At 49.8% G+C, this 26,530-nt stretch overlaps 3 protein-coding genes and 1 pseudogene across 4 annotated transcripts; 3 read left to right on the top strand and 1 right to left on the bottom strand.

Moving 5' to 3' along the window:
* Window positions 1-2,730: 2,730 nt before the first annotated feature.
* LOC120676688 (auxin-responsive protein IAA2-like) lies at window positions 2,731-4,362 on the top strand. Its single transcript, XM_039958017.1, has 6 exons — window positions 2,731-2,936; window positions 3,019-3,106; window positions 3,218-3,504; window positions 3,603-3,750; window positions 3,834-3,897; window positions 4,016-4,362. Exons 1-6 carry the CDS (start codon window positions 2,846-2,848, stop codon window positions 4,058-4,060), a joined length of 723 nt encoding a protein of 240 aa, XP_039813951.1. The 5' UTR covers window positions 2,731-2,845; the 3' UTR covers window positions 4,061-4,362.
* Window positions 4,363-6,486: 2,124 nt separating this feature from the next.
* Window positions 6,487-9,341, top strand: LOC120673971 (annotated as a pseudogene).
* Window positions 9,342-9,451: 110 nt separating this feature from the next.
* Window positions 9,452-13,438, bottom strand: LOC120673970 (hexokinase-8-like). Its single transcript, XM_039955031.1, has 9 exons — window positions 12,482-13,438; window positions 11,595-11,745; window positions 11,339-11,521; window positions 11,008-11,082; window positions 10,767-10,922; window positions 10,541-10,639; window positions 10,332-10,462; window positions 10,063-10,144; window positions 9,452-9,986 (listed from the first exon to the last, which is right to left on the bottom strand). Exons 1-9 carry the CDS (start codon window positions 12,670-12,672, stop codon window positions 9,651-9,653), a joined length of 1,404 nt encoding a protein of 467 aa, XP_039810965.1. The 5' UTR covers window positions 12,673-13,438; the 3' UTR covers window positions 9,452-9,650.
* Window positions 13,439-18,944: 5,506 nt separating this feature from the next.
* Window positions 18,945-21,280, top strand: LOC120676816 (protein IQ-DOMAIN 14-like). 2 transcript variants are annotated; one of them, XM_039958138.1, is made up of 4 exons: window positions 18,945-19,560; window positions 19,594-19,666; window positions 19,914-20,123; window positions 20,248-21,280. In XM_039958138.1, the coding sequence occupies exons 1-4, from the start codon at window positions 19,157-19,159 to the stop codon at window positions 20,974-20,976; spliced, it is 1,416 nt and encodes a 471-aa protein (XP_039814072.1). In that variant the 5' UTR covers window positions 18,945-19,156; the 3' UTR covers window positions 20,977-21,280. The 2 variants fall into 2 exon arrangements, with proteins under 2 accessions (XP_039814072.1, XP_039814071.1); XM_039958137.1 differs by having other exon boundaries at window positions 18,945-19,666.
* The last annotated feature ends 5,250 nt before the right edge of the window (window positions 21,281-26,530 follow it).

Raw genomic sequence — 26,530 nt, 5'->3', positions numbered from 1 at the left:
TTCTAGTCTCCGCATGAAAGATCAAATGAAGTCTATTTGCAAAATCTTTTCAGGGATGGGTGTAATTTTTCGCGACGAATCTAACGACGATAATTAATCGATGATTTTCTACAGTAATGCTACAGTACCATCCTTTAATCGCACGGTCAAAGACCTCATTAGATTCTTCAGAGTCACTGGCGCGGGAGTTCTGAAGTTAGTTTTGTAAACTGGCTTTATTTGATACCATGATTGGCGGTTAAACTGTCACTATTCACAGCACGCTGCAAACTAGCAAACTAAACGGACCCTAGACAGTAGGCAAGGTCACACCATAACAGCCATAGCTGCCTGCCCCCATGGTTATCTTCTGACTCCTGATCGATGAACGTAACAAGATTTTCCAGGCTGATTATTAAGGTCTTAAGTTATCTTCCCCTCTCCACAATACACAGATCGAGGAATGATTGTGAACACCGGTAACCCATGGCTGCCTTTGCTCGTTCTCCATGAACCAGAATCCAGTTGGCATGGATAGCAGGAATGTAGCCTTCATCCTGTCACACAATTGTTGGCGAAAGGATAATTCTAACTTATACAAACAAAATCACTTGAAAAGAAAATGGCTATATTTGAGCTGGCTATATGAGGATGTGGAGTGCATGCATAATCGACGCGTGCTCAATCTATATACGGGACCTCTCGCTTTTTTGCGGAGTATCAATGTTTGACGCTTCGTTTGCTATACATAAATAAACTTGGCAAATCCAACTACCCAAGAACACTATTGAAGAAAAATCTCAGTTTCCTAATCAAGCTGAGGGGCATGCTAATCAGACAGCATGGCATCACATCAGAAGAAATGGAAGGTCCAAATGCAGCCATGGACAAAATGTTGAGCTTATCCAACACCGCCATTTTTGTCACACACACACACACGCATCAACCGTGATCACACGGCCCGGGGGACCCAGCGGCCACCGAGCTGCCGCATCAGCCACTCGATCGCACACTCTTTTTCCCTGCTGAAACAAGTTCTTTATTTATATTTTCCTCGATCGAGTGAAGAAAATGAATACGACAGAGTACTTTGCAACCTTTCGTTCATATTTTTTTTTTCGAGGAACCTTTTTTTAGATATATGAAGAAGAAGAGCCGTTGGTACCCTTACACCCGGTAGGATTCATAATGCGAAAGAGCAGGGAAGGATAAAGCGACGCCATTGAAGTATTGAAGAAGCAGATTCGCCCCGCTTTTCCTCCGGTTTATAAGGGCAAGAGAGCACCGCAACACCATCACACACCTGGCTCAATTTGTAGGCAGCCGTTGCTTGGCGGGGCGGCGGCCATAGCTAGCTGCTTTGCTTCCTCAGTTCATCCTGCCGCCGCTGCTGCTGCTGCGTGTGTGGGTGCTCTCGTTTCCCTTCCCGGCATCTGCGCGCCCCTGCTCCGCCCTCGGAATCTCGTCCTGCACTTATTATTCCCTATAGCCTACGACTGCGAGCTAGAGAGGTCAGAACAGAGGAGAGCTCGCCTTCTTTCCGTGCGAGTGTGCAACTGCCTACCTCACCTGCAGCTTTGAGACCCTATTTGGGGTGTGGTTAGATCCCACCCCGTAAACGCAAAAAAGCCGTAAACGCATTAAAGTGAAAAGGAATCTTGCTAATTTGAAGTACTAAATGAAGTCTATTTACAAAACTTTTTGCATGGTTGGGCTGTAAATCGCGAGACGCATCTAATGAGCCTACTTAATCCATGATTTGCAACAGTGATGCTACAGTAACCATCCGCTAATTATTGATTAATCATGGATTAATTAGCATCATTAGATTCGTCTCGCGATTTACAACCCATCTGTGCAAAAAGTTCTGTAAATAGACTTCATTTAGTACTTCAAATTGAGAGTTTACACCTTTTTGCGTTTTTGCAAAAAAGAACTAAACAGGGCCTTGTTCCATCAGCTTTTTTTAGCACCTATCACATCAAAAAAAATTTACCATTTAGAAAACATCAAATAAAATTTATTTATAAAATCTTGTTGACAGATAGATGCTAATATATGAAACGAATCTAATAAACCTAATTAATTTATAATTTGCTACATTAATACTACTGTTCACTAATTATAAATTAATATAACTCATTAAATTTGTCTCGCAATCTAATCCTAGAATTCTACAATTAATTTTATAATCAGATTTTATTTAATATTATTAAATATTAAAAAAATTGATGTGATATAATCTAAAGTTTAGAGTGCTCAGACCCTGAAAGCACTCCAGCCTTGTCCCTTGCTCGCAAAACCCTTGCCGCCTTTTGGTCACCTCGGGCTGCGCGCGGAGCAGCACCTGTGCTCTGCTCTGCCCTGTCCACCGCCTCTCCTGTTCACCGCTCTCCTGCCAGGCGGGCAGCCCTTTCCCCGCCGGTCGCCATCCTCATTTATATACACCGTTTTTACATATACGTTTTTCGAAGAGGAGAATCATGGAGTAATAAATAAAATTTATTTGTAAAAAAAATTTAAAGATGAGTGTAATTTTTCGAGACAAATTTAATGACAATAATTAATTAATCATTTACTACAGTGATGCTACAGCGACTGTTTCGGTAAAAATCTTCATTAGATTCGTCTCACGATTTACACAGAAGATTATGCAGGTGGTTTATAATTAAATTTTATTTAATATTTTAAATTAGTGGTCAAAAAGCCAACCACAAACCAAACACAGCCATAAATCCCGCTCCCCTCTGTGTACTGCTCGCGTCTCTCCCTACTCTGCTTGTGAGTCGTGTGTGACCCGTGACCGGGAGCAAGCAAGTGCTCTGCGCGCGCTGAGCAAGGTAGGAGGAGGAGGAAGGCGGCGACCATGGCGTGGCGCGGCCGGCTCGGAGAGGCCGGGGACAGTGGCCTCGAGCTCCGCCTTGGCCTCCCGGCCTACTTCGCCGCCAAGTCCTCAGGTTAGTTTGCCAAGTGCCACCTCTTGGTTTTTTTCCCCATGTTGTTTTGATCGCGACGCCAGTTTTTGCTTGGCGGCCTCAGGTTTGGACGCCGGCGATGCGCCCGGCGACGCTGCTGCTTTTGCTCTCCAAGCCGGCAAAGGGAACGATGCTTCCAATTCCAAAGCGAGGTTGGTACCCGATGTGTCTGAGTTCGTTCATTCCCGTCCCCGAGCTTTGATCTCTCTGTTCCCTTTCTGAAAAAAATGTCAAATTTTAATGGTGGCGTAATCCGTCGCCAGGGCCAGGCCAGCAGCTGCAGCTCCGGTGGTGGGGTGGCCGCCGGTCCGGTCGTTCAGGAGGAACCTGGGGTCCTCCAGGCAGTCACCCCAGTCGTCGTCCGCTCATCATCAGGACGGCGGGGTCAAGGGCGGCGACGATGGGGCCGGGGGCGCACACAAGGGCGGCCTGTTCGTGAAGATCAACATGGACGGCGTGCCGATCGGGCGGAAGGTGGACCTCAGGGCGTACGGTGGCTACGCCGAGCTCTCCGCTGCCGTCGGCAAGCTCTTCCGCGGCCTGCTCGCCGGTGAGTTTCACATCGCGCCCCGGAGAACGATGCATGCGGCTGTATCTGTGCTCGTCGTCTGATCGTGCCAAGAAAAAAAAATCCTCGCGATTGCGCAGCTCAGAGGGACCCGGCCGCCGCCGCGGTGGGCAGGCGCTGCGGCGAGAAGGCGGAGGAGGCCGAGGAGCCCACGATCGGCGGCGAGTACACGCTGGTGTACGAGGACGAGGAGGGCGACCGGGTGCTGGTCGGCGACGTCCCCTGGGAGTGAGTCGAAATTGAAAAGCATCTGTCTGCATCAGTCACGATGTCGATTTCATCGAATTCTCACGTGCCCGTCTCCGCCGCAGGATGTTCGTGGCCACCGCGAAGAGGCTGCGTGTGCTCAGGAGCTCCGACCTGCCGGCCTCGTCGGTGAGTCCCAACTCCCAAGTCCAAGTGGAGGAATTTCTGGTCCCCTACAGGTTCGGGCTTTCAGGTTCATCCACTGAACTGGATGAATTGACACGCGTGCTGTTCTCTTCTTTTGCAGCTGAGAGCAGGCGGGGGCAGGAAGAGGGTTGCAGCCGACTGCTGAACCATCCATGCTCTGTTCTGCTCCATGGATCACCAGCTTGTAGAAAAGGTCCCAAGTGGAGAACTGGCGTAGCCTGGCCTTGGCCCCTTTTTGATGTCTTTTCTGTGTTGCTGCTAATAGTAGTATATGGGAGGGAACAAGCCATGACGGTATTAGGGTCATGGAATGCAGTAGTATTAGGTGTTCATGATGAATCTATCGTCTTTCTTGCCTGCTTTGGTAAAAAAAATGCGAAACTGTGTGCGTCAATCTAATCTTAAGTGTGTTCTCGTTATTGATAAGACAGTGGAGTTAGTTCTGAACTTCTGACGATTCATAGCTGAAATCTCCTCTACTCGATCTCTGAACTCGACCGTTTGAGCGGAGCCAACACTGGAACAATGAACAATGCTGCTGGCCTGGTTGGAGGGCGTTTTTTTTTCTTTTTTATATTTAAAAATAAAAAAAATTCAAAAATATATGCCGGTTTGGGAATAGGGGGATGTGCCTGTCGCCCACCAAATAATTACCTGTGGACTCCTGATGGGGGGGGCAGTAGGGGGCGACGGGCGTGCGAACCAAACAAACATGAGCATTAGAGAACGATCCAGCTGGTAACAGGTTGCAATTATGTAGTACGAGCATGCGTAGTGTATAATTAATGTATACACGGCGACACTGGAACATGGACTTTGGGACCACTTTTAATTGGACGACTTGTCAAATCTAGTATACACGGCGACACTGGAACATGGACTTTGGGACCACTTTTAATTGGACGACTTGTCAAATCTAGTTGTCAGGTGGCCCAGTACACGCAGCTACTAGAGCTAGCATGTTTACTTTGGCATGCATGAACGCAGAAGGGACCATGTTGTTGCCTGTACATGCTCATACATTCTTGTCTGAAAGTTAATATTGAGGTCCAGAGTTAGCCTCACAAATACTACACATACTACTAGCTTAGCTCCTTGAGTCATTGGCAGAGTAGTACATGCTAGCTCTAGTAGCTGCGTGTACTGGGCCACCTGACAACTAGATTTGACAAGTCGTCCAATTAAAAGCGGTCCCAAAGTCCATGTTCCAGTGTCGCCGTGCATACATTAATTATAGGCTTCACCCCCCTGTCGCCCCCTGGACGGGCGACCGGCCCCCACACACCCTCAGGAGTCCACAGGTAATTATTTTTCTTACATATAGGTCCCTGTCGCTCCGTGGGGGGCGACAGGCCCCTGTTGCGCCTCCACTGGGCGCCAGGCCCCTATTTTGGAAATATTCCCAAACCGGCATATATTTTTGAATTTTTTTAATTTTTAAATATAAAAAAGAAAAAAAGCGGTTGGAGGCGCAGCACGGCCTTGGCCCGTTATGGAAGCCCAACACTACCTGGCCCAACTAACCTCACGCTGCCAAAAGCGGCCCACCGTAGGGGCGGACTTCTTTCTTTTTTATATTTAAAAAAACAAAATTTCAAAAATATATGTCGAATAGGGAAATTTTCAAAAATGGGTGCATGTCGCCCCCCTAATGGGCGACAGGGTGTCTGTCGCCCATCCAGTGGGCGACAGGACCTAAATGTAAAAAAAATTACATTTAGGTCCTGGCGCCCAGGGCGCGCATTAAACAGTGAACTTGTAAAATCGATATAAAATCGTAGAAAAATACAAACTCAACTGTTCTGGATTCTATGAAATAATATCTACAACTTTTGTTACATAAAGTTTTTCATTTGATCAATGTATCTAAATCAAGAAAAATAGTTCTTGTACCTAGAAAAATCTGAAATAATTCATTTGGTCTAGTTGTGCTAATCTAAAATTTACCAAACTTTTTTTATATCTCTTAGAAAATAAAATAATGGTACTGTAAAAGTTATGTCTTCTAATACTCAGTATAACAGCATGGATAAATAACCCATTTAAACTAGACATATTGCAAGATCTAATTTAAAATTTTATTCTAGAAATGTTTTCTGTGCCTACTAATTTTGTAAGCCTATGCTCACCATATGCAACACCGTGGCCAAAGATGACATGCATCCAAAGGATGTATCTTGAGATTTAAATAAAAGTGCATTAAACTGGTATTTAAAATAGAGCAAGATACATTGAACAAATGAAAAACTTTATGTAACAAAAGTTGTAGATCTTGTTTCATAGAATCCATAACATTTGATTTTGTATTTTTTTGATTTTTCTACGATTTTATATCGATTTTACAAGTTCACAATTTAATACGCCCTGGACGCCAGGACCTAAATGTAATTTTTTTTTACATTTAGGTTCTGTCGCCTACTGGATGGGCGACAGGTACCCTGTCGCCTATTAGGAGGGCGACAGACACCTATTTTTGAAAATTTCTCTATTCGGCATATATTTTTGAAATTTTATTTTTTTAAATATAAAAATGAAAAAATTCCCGTGGGGGCACGGAGCTCCGCGCGGCCCCTGATCGGTCCTGGCCCATCACGAGTAGGCGGCCCCCGTACGGTTCGCTTCTGTTCTTTCTTCTTCCCCAAACTGTGCTGCCGCCGCCGTCGACCCGAGCTCGAGGCGGTGCCAGAGTTCGTCGCTTCTTCGCTGCGCGTCTGACCCGAACCTGTTCTCAGGTGCGGTCGCGGCGCACCTCTCCGCTTTCACTTCGCGCTCTTGTTTCCTTCTTGCCTGTACGGACGGTTCACTCTGGACTCGGCGGCGGGGTAGGAGGGTTCGCCTTGCCCCGTGCTTTGATTCCGTGGCCATTGGCGGAACAAGGGGGGTGGAGGTGCTCGGTCTCCTCGATTGTTTGGTTCCATTCATCTGATTGATCGCGTATTTGTAAAATGCGCTTCTTATTAATGCTCTGGCAGATTTGAAGTTTTGAACGGCCCACGAAGCTCAAAACATGCCCCCTCCGTTGTTTGCTCGATTTGATTTTGTGTATAGATGCTGTTCGATTTGATCTGATGTAACATCTTGTTTGTGTGGTGGTGCCCACCTTATACCTGAGTAAACATGAAAACGGAACAGCAAGCATTAGTGGAATTTTATCTCAGTAGCCCTATTGCTGGAATTGAAGCGAAGCTAATGCCATAAAGGAAGCCTGACATAAGGTTTACGTAAGTGTTTTGGGGGTTGTATAGGATGGTTGCGTCAATGGATGTCCCTGCCAAGGGCGGGTTCAGCTTTGATCTGTGCCCCAGGAATGGCATGCTGGAGAAGAAGGGCCTCAAGGTTCCCGGTTTCAGAAAGACTGGGACTACAATTGTTGGTTTGGTTTTTGCGGTATGTATGGGTGCTTTCTTGGTATTTTCAGATTCCATAAGCCTTAAAAGTACTGCATAGGTAATGAAGTAGGATCATTACTGAGGTTTATCCGTTTATGTAGATCAGCTGTGGGAATTTCCTCCCACTAGTCAATTTACTTTTATTAGACGTTTAGCTCTCCGATTTGGCAGATTAGTTGATCCTGGACTCCTAGCATCTGCTCTTTATGTGCCTGTAGCAGAGTTGAGCTGTTTTAACAAGTCTAGCCTGCATTCCCATTCAGTATTAGTGATTTTTAGATGTCAGGAAATAGAGCGCCGGTTTGAGCAACTTCTTTGATTGACAAACTACTCATCCATTGTCTGTTCTTTCCATGGACATTATAGTTTAACCTTTTAGGCACATGTATGGCTGGGACGTTAACCATTATGTTACGTGGATCACTCACCGCTGTACGTTCTTTTCTAGGATGGTGTTGTTCTTGGGGCGGACACAAGGGCAACCGAGGGGCCTATAGTTGCTGACAAGAACTGTGAGAAAATTCATTATATGGCACCAAATATCTATTGCTGTGGAGCAGGAACTGCTGCTGATACAGAGGCCGTAACTGGTAGAATTAATTATACTGCACTTGTTTGTTGCATTTTTATCTATTTCATTGACAAGAAGATAATTACTATACCTTTTCCCAAGACATGGTTAGCTCCCAGCTGGAGCTCCACCGATATGCAACTGGTCGCGAATCAAGAGTTGTAACAACCCTTACACTCTTAAAGTAGCTCCACCGATATGCAACTGGTCGCGAATCAAGAGTTGTAACAACCCTTACACTCTTAAAGTCACACCTTTTTAGGTCATCCTCGCTCTCTCAGTCTCACTCAAAGTTATGTTAACTAGTATGAGCACTTTCGGTTTGGAGCTGACATCTGACTTGGTCTGTCATTTTATCGTAGATATCAAGGTCATGTTAGTGCTGCCCTTGTTCTTGGTGGAGTTGATTGTACTGGACCACATCTACACACAGTGAGTACAATTATTTGTCTGATCCACCACAAAGAAAATTTCAAGTATGGTATCATTAACTTTTTCATGCACAGGTTTATCCATATGGTTCAACAGACACACTGCCATTTGCCACAATGGGTTCAGGGTCCCTTGCTGCAATGTCAGTTTTTGAATCAAAGTACAAAGAAGGCCTGACGGTAAGTGCCACAGCATTTTTGAAAAACTTAACACTACTGTTTCTCTTGAGTGGAATCACTTGGTTGCATGTTTTGTACAAGTCAAATAAGATGATCCATATTCCAACATGTCTCTTCAAAAAATTGAAAACCTTTGTTTTATTTAATTTACTGACTTCAGAGGGAAGAGGGAATACAGCTTGTATCAGAAGCAATTTGTGCTGGTATCTTCAATGACTTGGGTAGTGGCAGCAATGTCGATGTTTGTGTAATTACCAAGGTATGGCTATATCTAACAAGAACTGCGTTCAATTAAATACACATGCTCTGGAGAGTGTAGACTGTATAGAATGAAGGATCTGTGAAGGCCCTCTGAAACAAAGGAAGCAAGTGCTTAAAATTTTAGGGTTTTTTTTTTGTATAGTTTTGTTTGATCTGTGGTAACTTATATTATGCATGAACATGATGGTGTTCCTTTACTAGAACTATTTCACAAGCGACAATTGTCCTGTACTGAGGTTGGGAATGTTTGAGAATCAGCTTACACCTTTTCTGACCAGTGTCGTAATGATGTTAGCAGGGTCAAACCGAATACTTAAGGAACCACTAGTTGCCAAATCCAAGGACATACGTCAGCTCCAAGGGATACAGCTTTGTCCAGGGACAGACTGGTAAGAACCTGCGTCAGTTCTTTTGTGTTTCGTGTAATTAGCATTGCATAAGGCTGAGGACTATAACCCATTCTTTTGTTTGTAGAGGTACTGTCGACGAAGATTACTCCCTTGAAATCCAAGGGTGAGGTTACCGTCAGTGATGCTATGGAAGAATGATCATGTATGCTGTAATGGTTATGGTCTGGTCGGCACATATCTTTTAGAAAGAAAAAAAAGAAGTCGGTACATGTGCCAGCGTTAACTCTTGTCCGGAATCCTTCAGCTCATGCATAAAAGAAATGATTAAAAGTTCAAAAGTGCGAGATTGCATGATTTGGAGATCTCTGCAACTCTGCTGTTATTGGAACTATGTATAGTCACTTCGTCAAACTTCGTTTCGGTTACAGATTGCTTCCAGCTCAGCATTGTGAACCACATGCTGGACTGTTAAGTTGCGGGGAAGAAATTCGAGCTACTAGCTAGTTAATCTTCCCTACATGTATGGCAAACACTTTTGCCAGCTATTACTATATCACACAACGTTTCTGTACTGAGACTGCGAAGCTGCTATGAGGGCAGCACCTATTCCTGAACCGTCATCTGCGTGCTTGACGGCCACTGACTTGGACGCCTCCTCTCCCAGCAACTCGCCCAGTGTGCTCTCCAAGCATTCGCGGAATCTGGTGTAGTGCTCGAACAATCCTCCGTCAATGGCAATGACTGATCGTTGCTCCTGGGCGTTGCAAACTCTCCCGAGCTTTTTGAGGATCCCTGCAAGCCCTGCAGCAGCCAGCCGGGCTGCCCTTCTTGCCACGATGTCACAGATTTCGACAACCAATTTTCGCGTCTCCAAGGATGTGCCTGTTATCTGCAAATAGAAACATATTGCTCTAGATTTTCTTCAGGTATAAAATTGTGGTACAATGATCACCAAGTCAACATACCTCTAGATTTTCTTCCAGTATTTCAGCCACAATCTTCAGATCAGGTGTTTCATCATGGTGCATTGCAGAAATATGTGGAGTCCTGTAAACCACATAAACCAATATCTATCAGCATAACCCAATATCTATCAAGGTTGAATTGAATTTGTCAGTGTTTTCAATTAGAGCATCAAATTTGCTGAAGTGCCAATGGAAACATGCATTCAGACCAATGGATCACATTGTTAATCATCAGCATTAACTCCAGGGAAGACAAGCAGACAACATACCGCAGGAGGAAATGGGTTTTGAGCTTGGCGTGATCAATATTGCCGAAAATTGAGGAGTGCAATGATATTTTAAGGAGCACCCTCCTTACAATTTCACCTAAATACATTCCTGACATTAACTTCTCGTAGATCTGAAAGGAATGTAAAGCAAGACAGCTACATGAGAAAAAAAGTATAAAAAACAGACAATCTTCTACACGAATACTTGCCTGCTCTCCCGGATTCAGGCTCTCCTCATCCAATTCTTGATCATATTCAGTGATAGGAAGATGGGATGAACAGAAGTTACCCCATTCCATGTTGATGACCTGAAACATAGGAAAAAGCAGTAAAGTTGTGTACACATTCATTTTTTATAAGAAGTAGCACAATCCAACTAATATGTGTTCTCTGGGTACTAATAGATTTAGTGCAAAGAATGGCATCAAATCTTACCATATCCCCCGAATTGGGCAACTCGCCTTCCCATTTTGGAATGGCGTTTGCCTTCTCAACATATGCTGCATTAGTGCCAGTTCCAAATATGACACCAGCAACAACATCTTTGTCATAGTATCTTGCTCCAGCCAGAGTTCCAACAGCATCATTAATCTGCTTCATCAAAAGATCTGTTGAAATCACAAGTTGTTTGATTTTATTGAAGGGGGTCCAATATAGAAAATCTATTGATACTCACCAATGCAGCTACGTGCATATCCAGACCTTGCTTCTCCATAGCTGTTTGCAATTCAGCCACTACATCTTCACCTACCTGATTTTAGAGAAATTAATGTACTGGAAGGCTTCTCAATAAACAATCAAGTTCATAACTTACATCACATAAAGTTGATCTGAAAAAAAAATAAAGTTGATCTGACAAAACATAGTTACTAAAGTAGCTTGAGAAAAGAACAAATCATTACAATCATAAGGGAAGCAGCAATACAGGATCTTTTGAAGTGCTTCATTTGACATAATTTTGACATCGAACAAAGACAAGTTGGGCCTATGGGCACATGAAGACTTACAGCATCATCAATGGAAAATGCCTTTGTCCACTTGACTAGGGTACCCGAAGCAACTGAACGTTGCTTCACTGGGAATGAAAATGTGAACCCTAGTTCTCGCTTCTTTCCATTTGATATGTTAGCGCTGTTCTCCTCATCGGCAACAAATTTGGCCAGTTCAGAAGCAATGAAACCAAAAAGCTCCTGAGATATTGAAAATGCATAATCTCAGATCCAAATCAACCGCAGTAAGTGAAATCTGAACATCTATACTTACCGAGGAGCTCCCTGACATCAACTGTGGAGGAATACTGACTTCTCTGGACTCACGGTTAACGACATGCTTCTCATTCCCACCCAACTGCACCCTCAAGACGCGGAAGTTTGTTCCTCCTAGGTCCAATCCATAGAACGATCCTTCCTCTCTCCTGAATTCAGTAGTATAAAAGTAAGCAATTGTAATGGTGCGCTCAAGACAAGGATTAATTTGCCTTGACATCTGCCATCTCCACCCAACCACCCTTAGATTATACTGGCCGTGTTTGGTTTATTTCGTGGAAATACTGTAGCACGCTTTGACCGCTAATTTAGAGTATCAAATGAAGTCTAATTACAAAACCACCTCCACAACCCCCCGTGTAAATCGCGAGACGAATCTAATGAGGCTTTTGACCGCGCGATTAGAGGATGGTTACTGTAGCATCACTGTAGCAAATCATCAAGTAATTACCACCATTAGATTCATCTCAAAAGTTGCACCCATCTCTGAAAAGTTTTTGCAAATAAACTTCATTTAGTACTCCATACGGGCATTCGTCTTTTTGTGTAATCTTGATTTGACTGATTACCAAACGCGGCCACTATCTATAAGCCACCTTGAATCTAGATAAAACACTGAGTACTAAATCTTCCATGCTACAGACACAGGAGCGCAATCAATTGAGCATGGAATGGCAAATTTCTTTCTAGTCGTACTAAATTGCCACCAGCAGAATCAGATAAATAACAGCTTGGTACTTTGTTCTCGATAATAGTGTTGATGAGCATGCAAGAATCGTATCGGGTTGTCGTAGAAACATTTTACTATCCAACTATCTCTAAAACCAAACAAGTAACAGAACAATCAAGCTTCCTCTGATCAGACTAGCAAACACAGATACTGACCCTGTGGGGAGCTTGTCAACGTAGGAGAGAAGCATCTTGACCCTGCTCCCGCCTTCCTTCTCCAGTCCCGCGCCCATCTCGTGGGCCATCGCCGACGCCACCTCGCGCAGCAGCGCCGGTGGCGTCTCACACTTCTCTCGGAGGTCCGCCGCCACCTGCTCCGCCATTGCCACCGCCGCGGCTGCCTCCATGACCCCAACTCCCAATTCGCCAATCTAGAATCGTGGATCCGGGGACTCGAACCGGGAGGAGACACGAAGGCAACAAAAGGCGGGATTTTTATACTCGAGAACCGAAGCAAAATGCTCAGAGAAGCGGGGAGAAGTGGCGGGGCATCGAAGAGTTCAGAACAGCTCGATCAAGGGGGGAAAAGCTAAGCGGAAGTCAGGAACCTTGGGATTTCTCGGGGGGCAGAATATGGCATCCACGGTTTTGGAATGGCAACTGATCGATCCTAATGAAAAGACGGGCGAGGCACGTGAAATTCGGCAATCTCCCGGCGACGGATTGGCGCGACTGGATGGGGGAAAAAGCAGGAAAAGGACGGCGGCGCCTCGTGTGCTCCTGTGTGGGCGCGGCGTTGTTTTCTTGCTACCTTCTCGGGACGTGCAGAGCGAGATGCGCGGGGGCGGATCATGCTAGCGCGCTCCAGGGATAGATCCCATCCAGGGGGCGGAGCGGCCGGATCGGGCCGGGGATCACATGGAGTTTCCTGCGTCAGGTTGCCGTGGAGGTGAAAGGAGAAGTTGGCCGGGAGCGCAGGATGGGAAGGGTCGCCCTCACCCGCGGACGGCGGCCGGTGGCCCCCCGGCTTGGGGTGAGTGGAAGCGTCAGCGTGAACGGTGAACCTGCGGGCTGCGGTTATTGGGAGGGAGAGCCGGAGAGGCTGAGGATTTGTGGGAGACGTGCTGGAGTTCTAGTCTTCCTGATGAGTGAGTGATACTCGCTGCTCCGGCCTCGAGAGTTGAGACATTTGTGAGCAGTTTCATCAGAGGAAGAAGGGGGAGGGAGGGACAGGCATCTTTCGTGGCGTCGTCGTCCGATCTGAAACGGAGCGCATCGCGCGGGCAGAGGCGCACCTGGGCGCGCGTGAGCCCAGGGCGTACCCAATTTTTTTCCGCTTTCGTGGGCTGGCGAGAGGACATCTGGCATGCGAGGTTGGCCCCCGTGTCCCACTCGGAGGAAGCAGGGAGGAGTGAGCGTTACAAAACGTTGCGTCGTGTATACGCTTTGATTGCCAGCCGCCGCCTGCGTAGTCAATTCATCATATAAGATAGAACTTTTTTCAAAACAAATATTTTGATTTTGTTGCAAAATGATTTTTTGTTGCTGAAACAATTAAAAAATTATTTTGAATAAAAAAATATTCTAGCAACAAATTCGACTAGATGATACATGCAACTAGTTTGTTGGGCTGATTTTAGGAAGAGGCTACTTGCTGCAATAGCTTGGCTCAGGGTTAAGCGCATGACCCTGAGCAACAGGGGATCATGCGCGTGACCCCGAGTCAACCCATCACGGCCAGCCCACTCTTCCACGATCCCGTGTTTTGGGTTTTAAATCAGTCCAACAAACCAGTTTATGTTTATGATTCAGTCGAATTTGTTGCTAGAACAATTGTTTTTCTTCGAAACAATTTTCAACTGTTTCAGCAATAAAAAAATTATTCCGTAACAAAAAATGTATTCCATAAGAAAAAAATTATTTCATTTTGTGATAATTTAACTATAAGTCATACCTGTAACTCATAACGAGAAATCGAGGACCAACTCGCTCTCGCTCTCACTCTCCCTCTCTGGCTCCCAACTCATGGATTTGAAATCTCCAGCCCATTTCTCTCCACTCATTCATTCGAGGCCACGAAACCCGTTATTGGCACCTCTGCGGCCTCGAAAGGCCCATTGACGACGACGGCTACCAACCTCCGGTCCAGCCCGGCAGGCACGTACGGATCTCTCGTTGCTCGTCCTGGCACCGGAATTTTGAAAGGCAACGCATTCGATGAAGGAAACAACCAATGCGCCCTGGAGGGGGAGCCACGCTTATTGGGGCCTCCTATTTTCCTAGCCGACGATAATTTGCTTCTTAGATTTAATTTAATCTAATAGCATAGTTTGATCCGTATATCAAGTAATTCGTACATTTATGGCTGTGAGTGTACGTACATTGTGAGTATTTAAGTTGCACTGTGCAACCTAAAATAGCATCAACGGGAATACCGCCATAGATAGAGTTAGAGAAAGTTGGTATAGCAAATATTTCAATTAATTTATTGTGTATAAACTCGTTCAACATTTCTTAAAGTCTTATTCAACATTTCACATAAACTAGTTCAACGTTTGATTAAAAAAAATGCTGAAACAATATATTTGCAATGTTGAAATAGTTCACCCAAAATGTTGACTTTTAAAAAATAATAAAAACTTATTCTTATCGGATATCATTGCTTTGGATTAATTCTATAGAACAAAGTGATTCAAACAAAGTTTAAAATAAGTTAAAAGTAAGTTCACCGTTTAGGAGAAAATATATTTTTAGTTCAAAATCCAAAAGTTATCTACACCTATCAGAGTGCAACATGTGTCTAGCTGATTTTCTGCATCACATGATCTCTCTCCGGCCCGCAGGCTGCTGCGCTGTATCTTTTGTCCTCATGGTACAAGTGTTTGGATCCGACAATAGTAAATCCTTGCACGAATCTTAAATATTAGAAGATAAGATGATCAATGGAATTTTTGACGCCGATTTCAATCAGCATTCAGGCAGGCAGCCGCAGCAGCGCGGGCACGGACGGATACGGACTCACGAGACAGAGCCCGCTGTAATGCTCCTGGCCTCCTGGGCCGTCGTGGACCGTGACAACGAGCACGAGCGATCACGGCAGGAAGGAACCCAAGCAACGCGAGGGCCGCCGGCGTCGGCTGCGAAGCTCGCGGATGGATAGGATAGCCTTTGATTTGATTGGGCTTAATCGGCGGCGACCCGAGGCCCGACGCGCGGGGCTTCGGTGCCCTGCACGCAGCTCCAGGCGCCCGCTCCCCAGGTTGACCGGCCCGGCGAGCATGGGCGCATGGTCCGGCGGGCGGTGGTCGCCCGCGCGCGCGGACGGGGGAACCCATACAGCAAAAGGTGGTGGTGCGAAATCTCATGGATATCCCCCCCCCCCCCCCCCCCCCCGCAGCAGGCCCTGGGGGTTCAAACTCGCATGATTGGGCTGGGCCCTTGTTTCTCTTTTGTTTAAACAACCCAGGCAAGGATTCGTACAGGAACGTGACAACCGAGAGGCGCCAAAATGGGATCATTACAATACTCACCTCACTACGAGAGTACGAGTCGTAGTCACCGACTCACTAGCGCCAAAACGAGCTCGGAAACCCTGCCACGCTCGACGCTCCCCTGGAATGAGAGGCGTGTTTGTGTTTTTGTGAGTCCAATCAGCAGCACGGGCCATGACACTGTGCACCGCCACCTTGGCCAAGGAAGCTCCGGCACGTCGGAGTGCCCGCCGTGTAACCCGAGCGCACCTACATGCCAAAACTAATCAAAGACCAGCAGCACTGTGGCTCCGTCGTCTCTGGTGGCCTGGCAGTACGAGCGAGCCACGAACCGGACGGTGGCGAGTCAAAGGTTTCAAGGCCTGGGAAACGGCGGTCTTTTATCCTCCCCAGTCACCGCGAGCTCGGGATAGGGCGAGCCAGTAGTAACTCCGCCACAAACTCCGGTTCGCTCCTCAAGTCCTGGCTGCTACGGTATCGGCGAAACGTGCCCCGGACTCGAGGACGAGTTGACTTGAGCCATCTCGCGTACGCGTCCGTCCTGCATCGGGTACGACCGAACTCCAGTGCCCCGTGCTCCGGCCGCATCAGGTGCAGTGCCTGGTGCTACAGCATGCAGTTGCCTGCATGTCATGTTCAAATCAAGCCACAGCAACAGTGGCGGTGTTTCTTTCGTGGGTGCAGAGCGCAGGGGGGCCGGGCCTGCGACTGCGAGGCCGATCGTGATCGTGATCCTGCACTGCACGTGTGGCGCTCGAGGACGACGGGAGGGCGCGCACACCCACGAGGAGGCCGGCTGGCCGGCGACGGTCATGCTTGCCTCAGCATCGGTCTCCCCACCCGCGCGGGAAGGGCGGCCTCGCCTGCTCAAACCAACAGGCTTCTTCTTCCTCCTCCCCTGGTCAAAGCCCTCCGCCTCCGCGCACAGCATAGGAGTAGGCGAACCAGTTCCCCTGTGTACACATGCAGACGGTGACACGGACTCCGTTGAGAAAGGGCCGGCGCCCGGAATTTGACGAGGATTTTTTGGGAGCCGTTAGACCGTCCACAGCGATAGGAGGAAATGGAGGAGTAAATCTACTGTTTGGCACTATAAATGCACTATTTGGCACTGTAGACAGAGAGGGCGTGGGAAACGAGGCAAGAGCAAATTTGCTCTTGCTCTTGCCATTGTGGACAGCCTTAAATTGTTAAGATATCCTTAGGATTAGGGATAATAATGAGTTTATACCGAATATGCATCTGAAGGGTTAGCTCTATATAATGGAACATATACCTATCATTATAATAAGAAGAGATTAGTTCCATCTACATTTATCTCTCTTGTGTTCTTCGTGTGCTCTACATCTTCTCCATGCCTCATCTGCTGTGGGGAAAGGGATGCGGATCGAGGGATTCGCAACGACACCTACATCTCAACAAAAGTCACCAGAGGACCTGTGGTAAAGGCAAGGAAAAGGAAGAAAGGAGAAAGGAACGGATGGATGGTCCGGCCTGTGAGAGAGAGCAGAGATGCAGCATGCAAAAGTTTAAGCAAAACATGCATGTGATGTGCGCTCCCTGGGTAGAATCTTATCATGGCGTCTCCTTTACCAGTGTGCTTCACTGATTCGTTCGTGGCTCCGACTCCGAATCCACAATATTCCGTCGACCCCGCCGTGCGCCTGTACGTGCGTGCGCGTCCACGGCGACCCGGCCGGGCGCCCTTTTATCCCGGTGACGTCCTCGCAAAGATCCTTTCGCGCAAGGCGCTTTTGCTTTGCCACTGGCTGCCCACCACCGTAGCCGAGCCCGAAGCCGAGACGAGACGAAGACGAGGGCGGCTCAGGGCGGGTGGCCACCAGCCCGCTGGCCGGCCGGCGTCCTTTTGAACGGACCAGACATACGAGCTCCAAAGTCAAATGGAGCTAGCTCACGAGGCCGCCCCGGCCGCCCGGCGCGGCGCACATCCTGACAAGTGACATCCATGCTAGCTGGTAGTACACTCGAACGAAAGCTGCCGCTGCCGCTGCTGCTGTCGCCGGGCGGGCTAGCTCATCCCAACTTTCATGAGCGGCTGGAGAGAAGATGCGATCCCCATCCATCCCCTCGTGGGTCGCTGGCGACGCTCCGACGCATGCACACAGGACGTACGCCGCCTGCGGCGTAGTGGAGTACACGTACGTACACCGTACACACGCGCTCCCCCTCCCTCTCTCTGTCTAACCTTTTCCATGCTAGCGAGTAGCGGCCTTTACCTTTCTCTGCTCTGTCCTCTCTCTCCGTCGAGCGAGCGAGATCACCTTCTCCTGCGCCGCTGTTTCGTCAAGCGATCCGGGCAGGACACAGTACGGGAGCGCCTCGTCTCGTTGCAACTCGTGGAGTCGTGTTGTGTTCATGTGTTGCCTTGCCCAGGACAGGAGGAGCTAGCTAGCTAGCTAGCCTGCCAATGTTGCCGCGCGCACTTGTGAATTGTGATGGAATGGAACACGTGAGGGGAAAAGGGAAGGACACGTCCCCAAGATGCCAAAGGCCAAAGCGCTCTAGCATTTTCACCACCGTACGTACGTGCGAATCACAACAGCGCCCACCGGGTGCTGATGATTTTTTTTGGGTCGTCTTTCCAGCAGCCCGAGCGAGTGCTCGGCAGCTGATGTGCTCACACGATACGAGTTCGTTCGATCAGAGCTGTTTTTTTGCTCTCCTTTTCCCTTTACGCCCATCACAGGCAGCTCCTACTGCAGGTGTGGCGCGCCCTGCGACTGCACGTTAGCATACGACTCGAGGTGCTAACAGAGATCATCAGACGACGTCACTGCGGCCATTAGAAAATACAAAGCGCCACGGGCGGCGGCGGCAGCTTCCTCGCCCTTTTTGAACTGATCCTGCCGCTTTTTGAACGCCGGGCACGCACCCTCTGAACCGCCATCCATCCATCTCTTGGATTTGGGTCGCACTGCAGTTGTTTACTCTGTCACTTTTAAAAAAAAAATCAACTCTTTGGTCGCATTGCATCTAGGTCCAGCGTTCGTTCGTGCAAGAAAAGTGGTTAGCATCAGTTGCAAATCCAACCAAAACCAAACAATATTCAGTTACGAGTGCGCGAGGCCCCTCCTCTGAATTCTCGCATCGTTTCCGGCCGGGAGATGGCGTATTTTGTCTGCTACTGCGAATGCCCCCCTCGGCTTCTTTTTATTCCCAACCCGCTCCCCTCCCGTTTCCCTCTCTTATCCAAACTTGGGAGCTCCACTTTTTTTTAACGCCGCCGCTCCCCGACCCTCGCGCACCTCACCTCACTCCTCTCCTTCCTTCAGTTACCGCTGCTCCGGGTTCGGAGCACGCGCCGGCGCGGTTGCGGAGGTGTCGCTGTCTCTCTTGCCGGGCGGGAGGGGGGGCGCGGGTGCCTGCGAATTCCGGGGAGATGGGCAAGGCGGCGAGGTGGCTCCGAAGCTTGCTGGGCGGGGGCGCCGGAGGGAGGAAGGAGCAGGGGAAGGACCCGCAGAGGCGGGCGTCCGCGGCACCGCCCCCCGCAGACAGGAGGCGCTGGAGCTTCGCGCGGTCGTCGCGGGACTCGGCCGAGCCGGCCGCCGCCGCCGCGGCGGAGCGGTCCGTGAAGGGCGGCGGCAGCGCGGCGATCGCGCGGGCGGCGGAGGCGGCGTGGCTCAAGTCGCTGTACGGCGACACGGAGCGGGAGCAGAGCAAGCACGCCATCGCGGTCGCCGCGGCCACCGCGGCGGCGGCGGACGCGGCCGTGGCCGCCGCGCAGGCCGCGGTCGAGGTCGTGCGCCTCACCAGCCAGGGCCCCGCGTTCGGCGGCGGCGGCAGGGGAGCCGTGCTTGACCCCCGCGGCGGCGGCAGGGGAGCCGTGCTTGACCCCCGCGGCCGCGACAGCGCCGCCGTCAAGATCCAGACGACATTCAGAGGGTTCTTGGTCAGTTGCTACCGAAAAGACCTCTCCTTTCCATCCATTCTTGACCCGCTCGTCTTCCTTCTTTGATCACACCAACACAGGGGACCATGCGACAGTCAGCTGCTTCTGATTACTGTGCACTTTCATTCAAGATTCTTTAAACTTTTTTTTGGGGCGGTTCATGTGCATGCTTATCTTTTGCCCTGCAAATTCCAAATTAACCCTCCTTAACTAGTCATTAACATGATGAATCCTTGCCACGCAACAGGCGAAGAAGGCGCTGCGGGCGCTCAAGGCCCTGGTGAAGCTGCAGGCGCTGGTGCGCGGCTACCTGGTGCGGAGGCAGGCGGCGGCCGCGCTGCAGAGCATGCACGCGCTCGTCCGCGCGCAGGCCACCGTCCGCGCGGCGCGCGGCCGTGCCGTGCCGCAGCTCCCGCCCCTCCACAGCCACCCTCCCGTCCGGCCGCGCTTCTCCTTGGTAAGTTTAAACGAACCTCGAAGCCATCCTCTCGCTTCCGGCCGAAGCAAAGCAGGCCTCGTCATCCGAGGTTGTGTGTTGTGTCGTCCCCTGACGAATCCGTGCTGGTTCCTTGTGTCGGCAGCAAGAGCGGTACGCGGAGGACACGCGGAGCGAGCACGGCGTGGCGGCGTACAGCCGGCGCCTGTCGGCGAGCATCGAGTCGGCGGCGTCGTTCGGCGGGTACGACCGGAGCCCCAAGATCGTGGAGATGGACACCGGGCGGCCCCGGTCGCGCGCGTCGTCCCTGCGCACCGACGACGACTGGTACGCGCAGTCGGTGTCGTCGCCGCTGCTGCCGTACTGCCACCTCCCCGGCGGCGCGCCCCCGCGCATCGCGGTGCCGAGCTCGCGCCACTTCCCGGAGTACGAGTGGTGCGCGCCGGAGAAGCCCCGGCCGGCGACGGCGCAGTGCACGCCCCGGTGCGCCGCCCCACTCGTCGCGCCGCCGACCCCCGCCAAGAGCGTCTGCGGCGGCGTGGGCGCGGGGCCCGACGGCGTCGCGTGCCCCGGGTACATGTCGAGCACGCAGTCGTCGGAGGCCAAGTCCCGGTCGCAGAGCGCGCCGAAGCAGCGGCCGGAGCAGCAGCCGCGGAAGCGCGTGCCGCTGAGCGAGGTGGTCCTGGAGGCCTGCCCGAGCCTGAGCGGCGTGGGCATGGCGCAGAAGCCCTGCAACAACAGCAGCAACCGCGCGGCGGCGCAGGAGGCGTTCGACTTCCGCGCCGCCGTGGTGAGCCGCTTCGAGCGCCCGCCGGACGCCGCCGCGGCGGCCGAGAGGGAGCGGGACGCGTTCTTCTTGCAGAGGAGGTGGTGACAGCGATTCAATCCACGAAGCCGCTCCTCGCCTGCTGCCCATGGTTAATCTGCGCTGCTAATAGGGATTAGTTTCCTCGTTAATTCCTTGCTACCTCTGAATCCTTTCGATCTCCATCTCGCACTTCGTGACCTCTAGTCCTCCATCTCTGCTGTTCTTGCGTAGTGCGTACAATAACTTAGTGGGAAGCAGGGAGATTTCATTTCAATTTTTTCTTCTTCTGGATTCATAGTAGAGCACCAGTTGAATCAGATGTACATTCCACCCAACCGTATCAAGAGAAGCTCTGCCTCGTTTCGAATCATCAGTGTTGCTCGAGCACTGCATGGAGATCCCAGCATTTTATTTAAATTTTATTTCAAACGGTCGTGCGGTTTGATTTTGATTCGATGCCCGGCCGTGTGGTTTGATGGTGACGGACCGATCCGATCCCGGCTCTAAAGAATTGGGAGGGGAATCTAGGACGTTTTCGAACGGGAAGCACGTCGCCGGGTCCGACATAAAACTCCAAAAAGAGCAAGGCCACAGCAAGGAGCCACCAACGCTTGGCGGGTTTTGATCGACGCGAGGCGAGATGGGCTTTTGCCTCCCTGCACTGCCCTGCCGGGCGGAAGAGCGGAGCTAGTGGCGCGCATGCAGGGCCGTATCTAGGCCCGTACGGGCCGTGCGACGGCACAGTACCTCCAAATTTTAGGGGTCCCAAAATATATAATGAGTATACTAGATATAGTCATATAATAGGTTTTGTTTTAATTATATTTTAACCCAATATGAAGCAAACTGTAGCCTAAATATATCATAGAAGAGGAAATATGCCGCTCGATCATTGTCTTTCGATCGAATCCGCAGACTGCAGTGCAGGTTTTTTCCGCTTTCACTGTAACCGCTCGCCAGGCACGACACGAGTCATGACGTCTGCACTTTCACCTTCCGAATTTCACTGGCACTCGCAGGCACAGCGACGGTAATAGGGTCCAGTTTGCCGGCCCTGCGCGCTTGTGACCATGTGGACGCCCGGGCCGGGGCCGGGAGAACACCCGCCCCGATCGCGTCCGTTCCGCGCCGGATCGGACCTGGGCGCTCCCCTGCGGTTTCTGCCCCGGAACGCCCAGTTCTTGGAGTAGCTAGCGACGGGGAATTCGTCCATCGCCGTGATTCTGAAGACGGTGCGAACACGTCCATCACGCACGGCTAGTTGCCATGTGGTCCATCACTGTGCAGGGGTGCTGCCTTGCCCTGCGTATTTATGGGTAGCTGGGCACCAGACGGGAGGGGCCCCGGGGCGGCAGTGTCCTAGGAACTGTGCGGCGAGCTGACGGCACACACACACACACAGAACAAAACGAAGTGAATGGATCCCACTGTTCCCTAACGCCCCGGAACCCGCCGACGGGACGCGGATATTCCCGCGGCGCGGCGGAAGAGGCGACATCCGGAAGAACCAGCCGGCCCGGGCGGCCCCGACCCGCACAGGAGGCAGGCACAGTGCCCCCGTCCCGTCTCGTCTCGCACGGAGCTAGCTAGCTAAAGAGCGCCTATGCCGTACGCGCACTCCGCATAGATACACTTTCCAGGCCCCAGCTGATGCGCGGATGGGCTCAGCTCGGCAGCTAGCTCGGTCATGTAACCATGTTTCGAGCGTGTTTGAAACTTGAAAGATTCACACGATATCGGTCCTGTTTAGATCTCAAAATGCAAAATACAAAATTTTTGTAAATCGCTTACATAGTGTACTAAATGTAGTAGAAAAATAAATCGCATTACACAAATGGATTGTAAATCGCGAGACGAATCTAATGAGTCTAATTAGGACGCGATTAGACATTAAATTGCTACAGTAATGCTACAATAAACATGCGCTAATGATGGATTAATTAAGCACATTCGTCTCGTAATTTACAGATGAGATCTGTAATTAGTCTACATTTAATACTTCAAATGTTGAATATTCTCTTCCAAAAATATAAAAATATAAAATATAAAATGAACTAAACAAGACCGTCTATAGAAAATGAATGACGTATAAAATAAATCCCGCTGCAGGATGGGACTACTTCCCAGCTGCTGAGGTCTGAAGTCTAAACGCAAGGCCAAGGCCTAGCTACCATTGTCATCAGCTCGACCTGATCGCAGATGTGTGCTCGCTGAGAGGCTAGCACGAGCTAGTTATAGAAACAAGCTAGCTAGACCTGCGTCATTGTGACAGTGTCTGCCGTCGCATGATCCATCCATCAAAAACGGAGATGGGCGGTCGACCGCGCGTACTCACATCAGTAGGCACTAGGTAGCCGTAGCTGGTGCCGAAAAATAAAGAAAAGATGACGTTGTACGTCATCTGTCAGGTCAATCGGGCTGGCGAGGGTGAGATCACGGTAGGCGAGCTCGATCGCCCGTCCCTCCTCCTCGGCTCCTCCTCCTCCTCCTCCTCGCCCGCCATGGCCGGGCAAGCATGTGATCGGCCATCGATCGAGCGCCCAGACCGTACCCTAGAGAGAAGGAGAAGAAGGTGCGCGTGCGTTACTGTTAACCCCAGCGGCATCGGCATGCATGCATTGTGTTTGACTGTTTGTGCCTTTGTGGTGCGGTGGCGCCGCCTGGCCGGCCGAGCTCTCGTCAGCTCAGCTAGCTAGTGGCGATTAATGATGTGAAAAAGTTCCTCTTTTTCTGGCCCGGCCTACGAGTAGCTTTCCTTTCTGCAATGATTAAGCTCTGATTTCATGGGTGAGAAAGGCCATCGAATCGACGCACTGCCCGCGCCTGCTACTGCAGCTGCTAGCCTGCTCTACTCGACGATTCTCTCGTTTAAAGCCAAGCTAGTCAGCATATTTTCCTGATGTAGAGGAGAGAAGGGAGGTAAAAAATGAGAACTTGGTTCTTTTTCTAGCACCAAATTTGACATGAAAGCATAGATATTTATGGGCCCAAATAAAAATATGTGTGAAGAAGAGTAGAAAAGAGAAAGTAAGACATGACATCACATAATAATAAAAAAGATTTTAGAGACAAATATGAGATAACTATTATATGATTTAGTTCTTAGGCCAGTCCCAGTACAAGTTTCATAGAGATTTCATGCACATTAAATGAGATGTCACATAGGAAAAAATGATGACATGGCAAGAAATTTATAAAGAGAGAAGAAATGAGTTTCATCTAGATGAAACTTGGGTTACACTGTTTCAAAGACTATAAAATTTGATGAAACTAGCATTGGGGGCTAGAGAATTTCATCTCATCTGATTTCAACCAATCATGTTCATAGTAATTGAATGCAATGGCTCGCCTATGAAATCGTGAAATGAAACTATGCATTAGGAGGTCCTATTTCATTCATAGTTTTAAAAAGTTTTTGATGATATATCACTCTTCGTAATCATGTATTGAAACTTTACACTGGGATTAGTCTTATCATTTGGCTTATAGCCAAACACTTGGCTCTACTGTTAGCCGGTTGCTCCTGCGCTCGCGTCTGCTGACTGCGGGAGTGCTGTGCTGCTGATGGGAGCTAGATAGGGCCCCAGTGTTGGGCTACTCTACTAGCGGCTAGCGCCACGAGCGCTCCGCCGCCCGATCGACCTTTCTTCGCTCTCATTGGGCTTTCCCAATTGCCATGCTTGCGTTGCTGACAGCTGCTCTCGCAGACGTACTTTTCCTTCTTGTCTTGCATGAGTACATTTGAATGTTCAAAATTTTCTGTTGGAGTAATAAATAGCCAAGGCTCCATAGGATTACTTGAGTTCGTAATTTCCCCATGAAAATATATATGGAGTTCGTAATTATCATTGCTTTGTGAGTATAGTATTTCTTTTAGGATTTTCATAATCTTAGTCAAATAAGATAGCTTGACCTAGAACAAACTTGATAGTCTGTTTGTGCACGGAAGGACAAGTATTCCAGCCTTCCAGGCATGCATGTCCAGGTTAATCCGCGTATAAACAAGGTATACACAATTTTTACAAATCTCCTGAGCCCTCTGACTAGTCGCTCTGCATGCAGCATGATTGCATCAGCCGATCATGCCCATGAAAAGTTTTAAAAACGTACTAATACGCTGCAGGCATGCGGCTCGCCTCTCGAGCCCCGTCGTCGCCCACCATCGCTGACACCGAGGGATGGCGGGAATGAAGGCATCGGTCGCTACTGGCCAAGCAGCAACAGGGTGCGCAGGCGAGGCGAGGGAGATGGAGAGCGGATGACGACGCCGGCCGGGGCGGACCAGGAGATGGGGGCGCGGGCAGAGACTTTCACCAGGCGATTCAGGCATATGACCCCAGACTACGGCCAGACCCATCACCCATGCTGCCATGCAAACGAGCGAGGCACCGGCGCGCGCGGCGGCGGCGCGCCTCTCCCTCCTCCTTGTCGCTTCGCTGCGGCCCGCCGATGGAGCGAGCCAGGCGTGTTATTCCCCGGCGTCTCCGGCGACGCATGCATGCAGCGGCAGCAGAGCGCCGCGCCGCGCCGCCTCGATCCAGCCAACAGGGCCGGCGCGCTGGTGCAAGCAGTGATGGGGGCATGGCTACAAAGAGGATTTTTCCCCTGCCGCAGTCTCGCTGCTGTGCCACTCGTGACTGCCCACTTTGGGCGGCTCCGTCGTCCTCCGCCTGCAAAGCCACCCGCTGCGCCGCGCACGCTTCTCGACGCGAGAGGCGCCCCCCTGCCGCCGCCGGAGACGACGACGATCGATCACGCTTCACGCTCCCATTGATCGCACCCCCGGCTTGGCGCGGCTTCTCGTCCAGACGTTCACGGCCTGCCCGCCTACAGTGCCCCGGCTCCTGACGTCATACAATCCGGAGTCCGGCGTGTGGTGACGTCGTATCATACCTTCGTTAGCTTCGAGACCGACCCTCCATAGACTGCACGCATACCTTGGCTGTGTTTAGATTCGTAAAATGGTAGTAAAAAAGGCCACATTGGACACTGTAGCACACTGTAGCACTTTTGATTTGTTTGTGATAATTATTGTCCTATCATGACCTAACTAGACTCAAAAGATTCGTCTCGTCGTGTACATCAAAACTATGCAATTAGTTTTTTTTATTTACCTACATTTAATGCTCCATGTATGAGGCAATAGATTTGATGCTCCAATAGTATGTATCCTGTAGCCATGCATGGATGCATGCAATGCAACAGACACATGCGCGCGTGCTGTGTCTGCAACTCTGCATGCAACGTAGAGGCAAGGCAATATACCGTACGCTTAGTTCTACTGTCTGCGGCTAGATGATGGGCATATTCTCATGGGTACCACAAAACAAGAAGCCTTATCTGCTGCGCATCTTGTCCCCTCCCCTGTCCTCTTCTCTTCTCTCTCTACATACGCACGTCGTCGTCTTTACGGACAGAGCTCGAGCGACGCGACTACAGTCACCAGTGTGTAACCTAGCTAAAGCTAACTGCTTCCACTCCCATTTTTTTTTCGAAGAATGCTTCCACTTCAAATTTCAAAAGAACGGTCACCCCTTCAAACGTACCGACAAAAAAAAAAACGCACTCCTGCGAAGATGAGGACGACGATACCACCGGAGCTTCAGGATGGGAGTTTTTT

The sequence above is a fragment of the Panicum virgatum genome, chromosome 5N (assembly GCF_016808335.1).
Source record: "Panicum virgatum strain AP13 chromosome 5N, P.virgatum_v5, whole genome shotgun sequence".
NCBI lineage: Eukaryota > Viridiplantae > Streptophyta > Magnoliopsida > Poales > Poaceae > Panicum > Panicum virgatum.
This window is presented reverse-complemented; position numbering and strand designations above follow the sequence as displayed.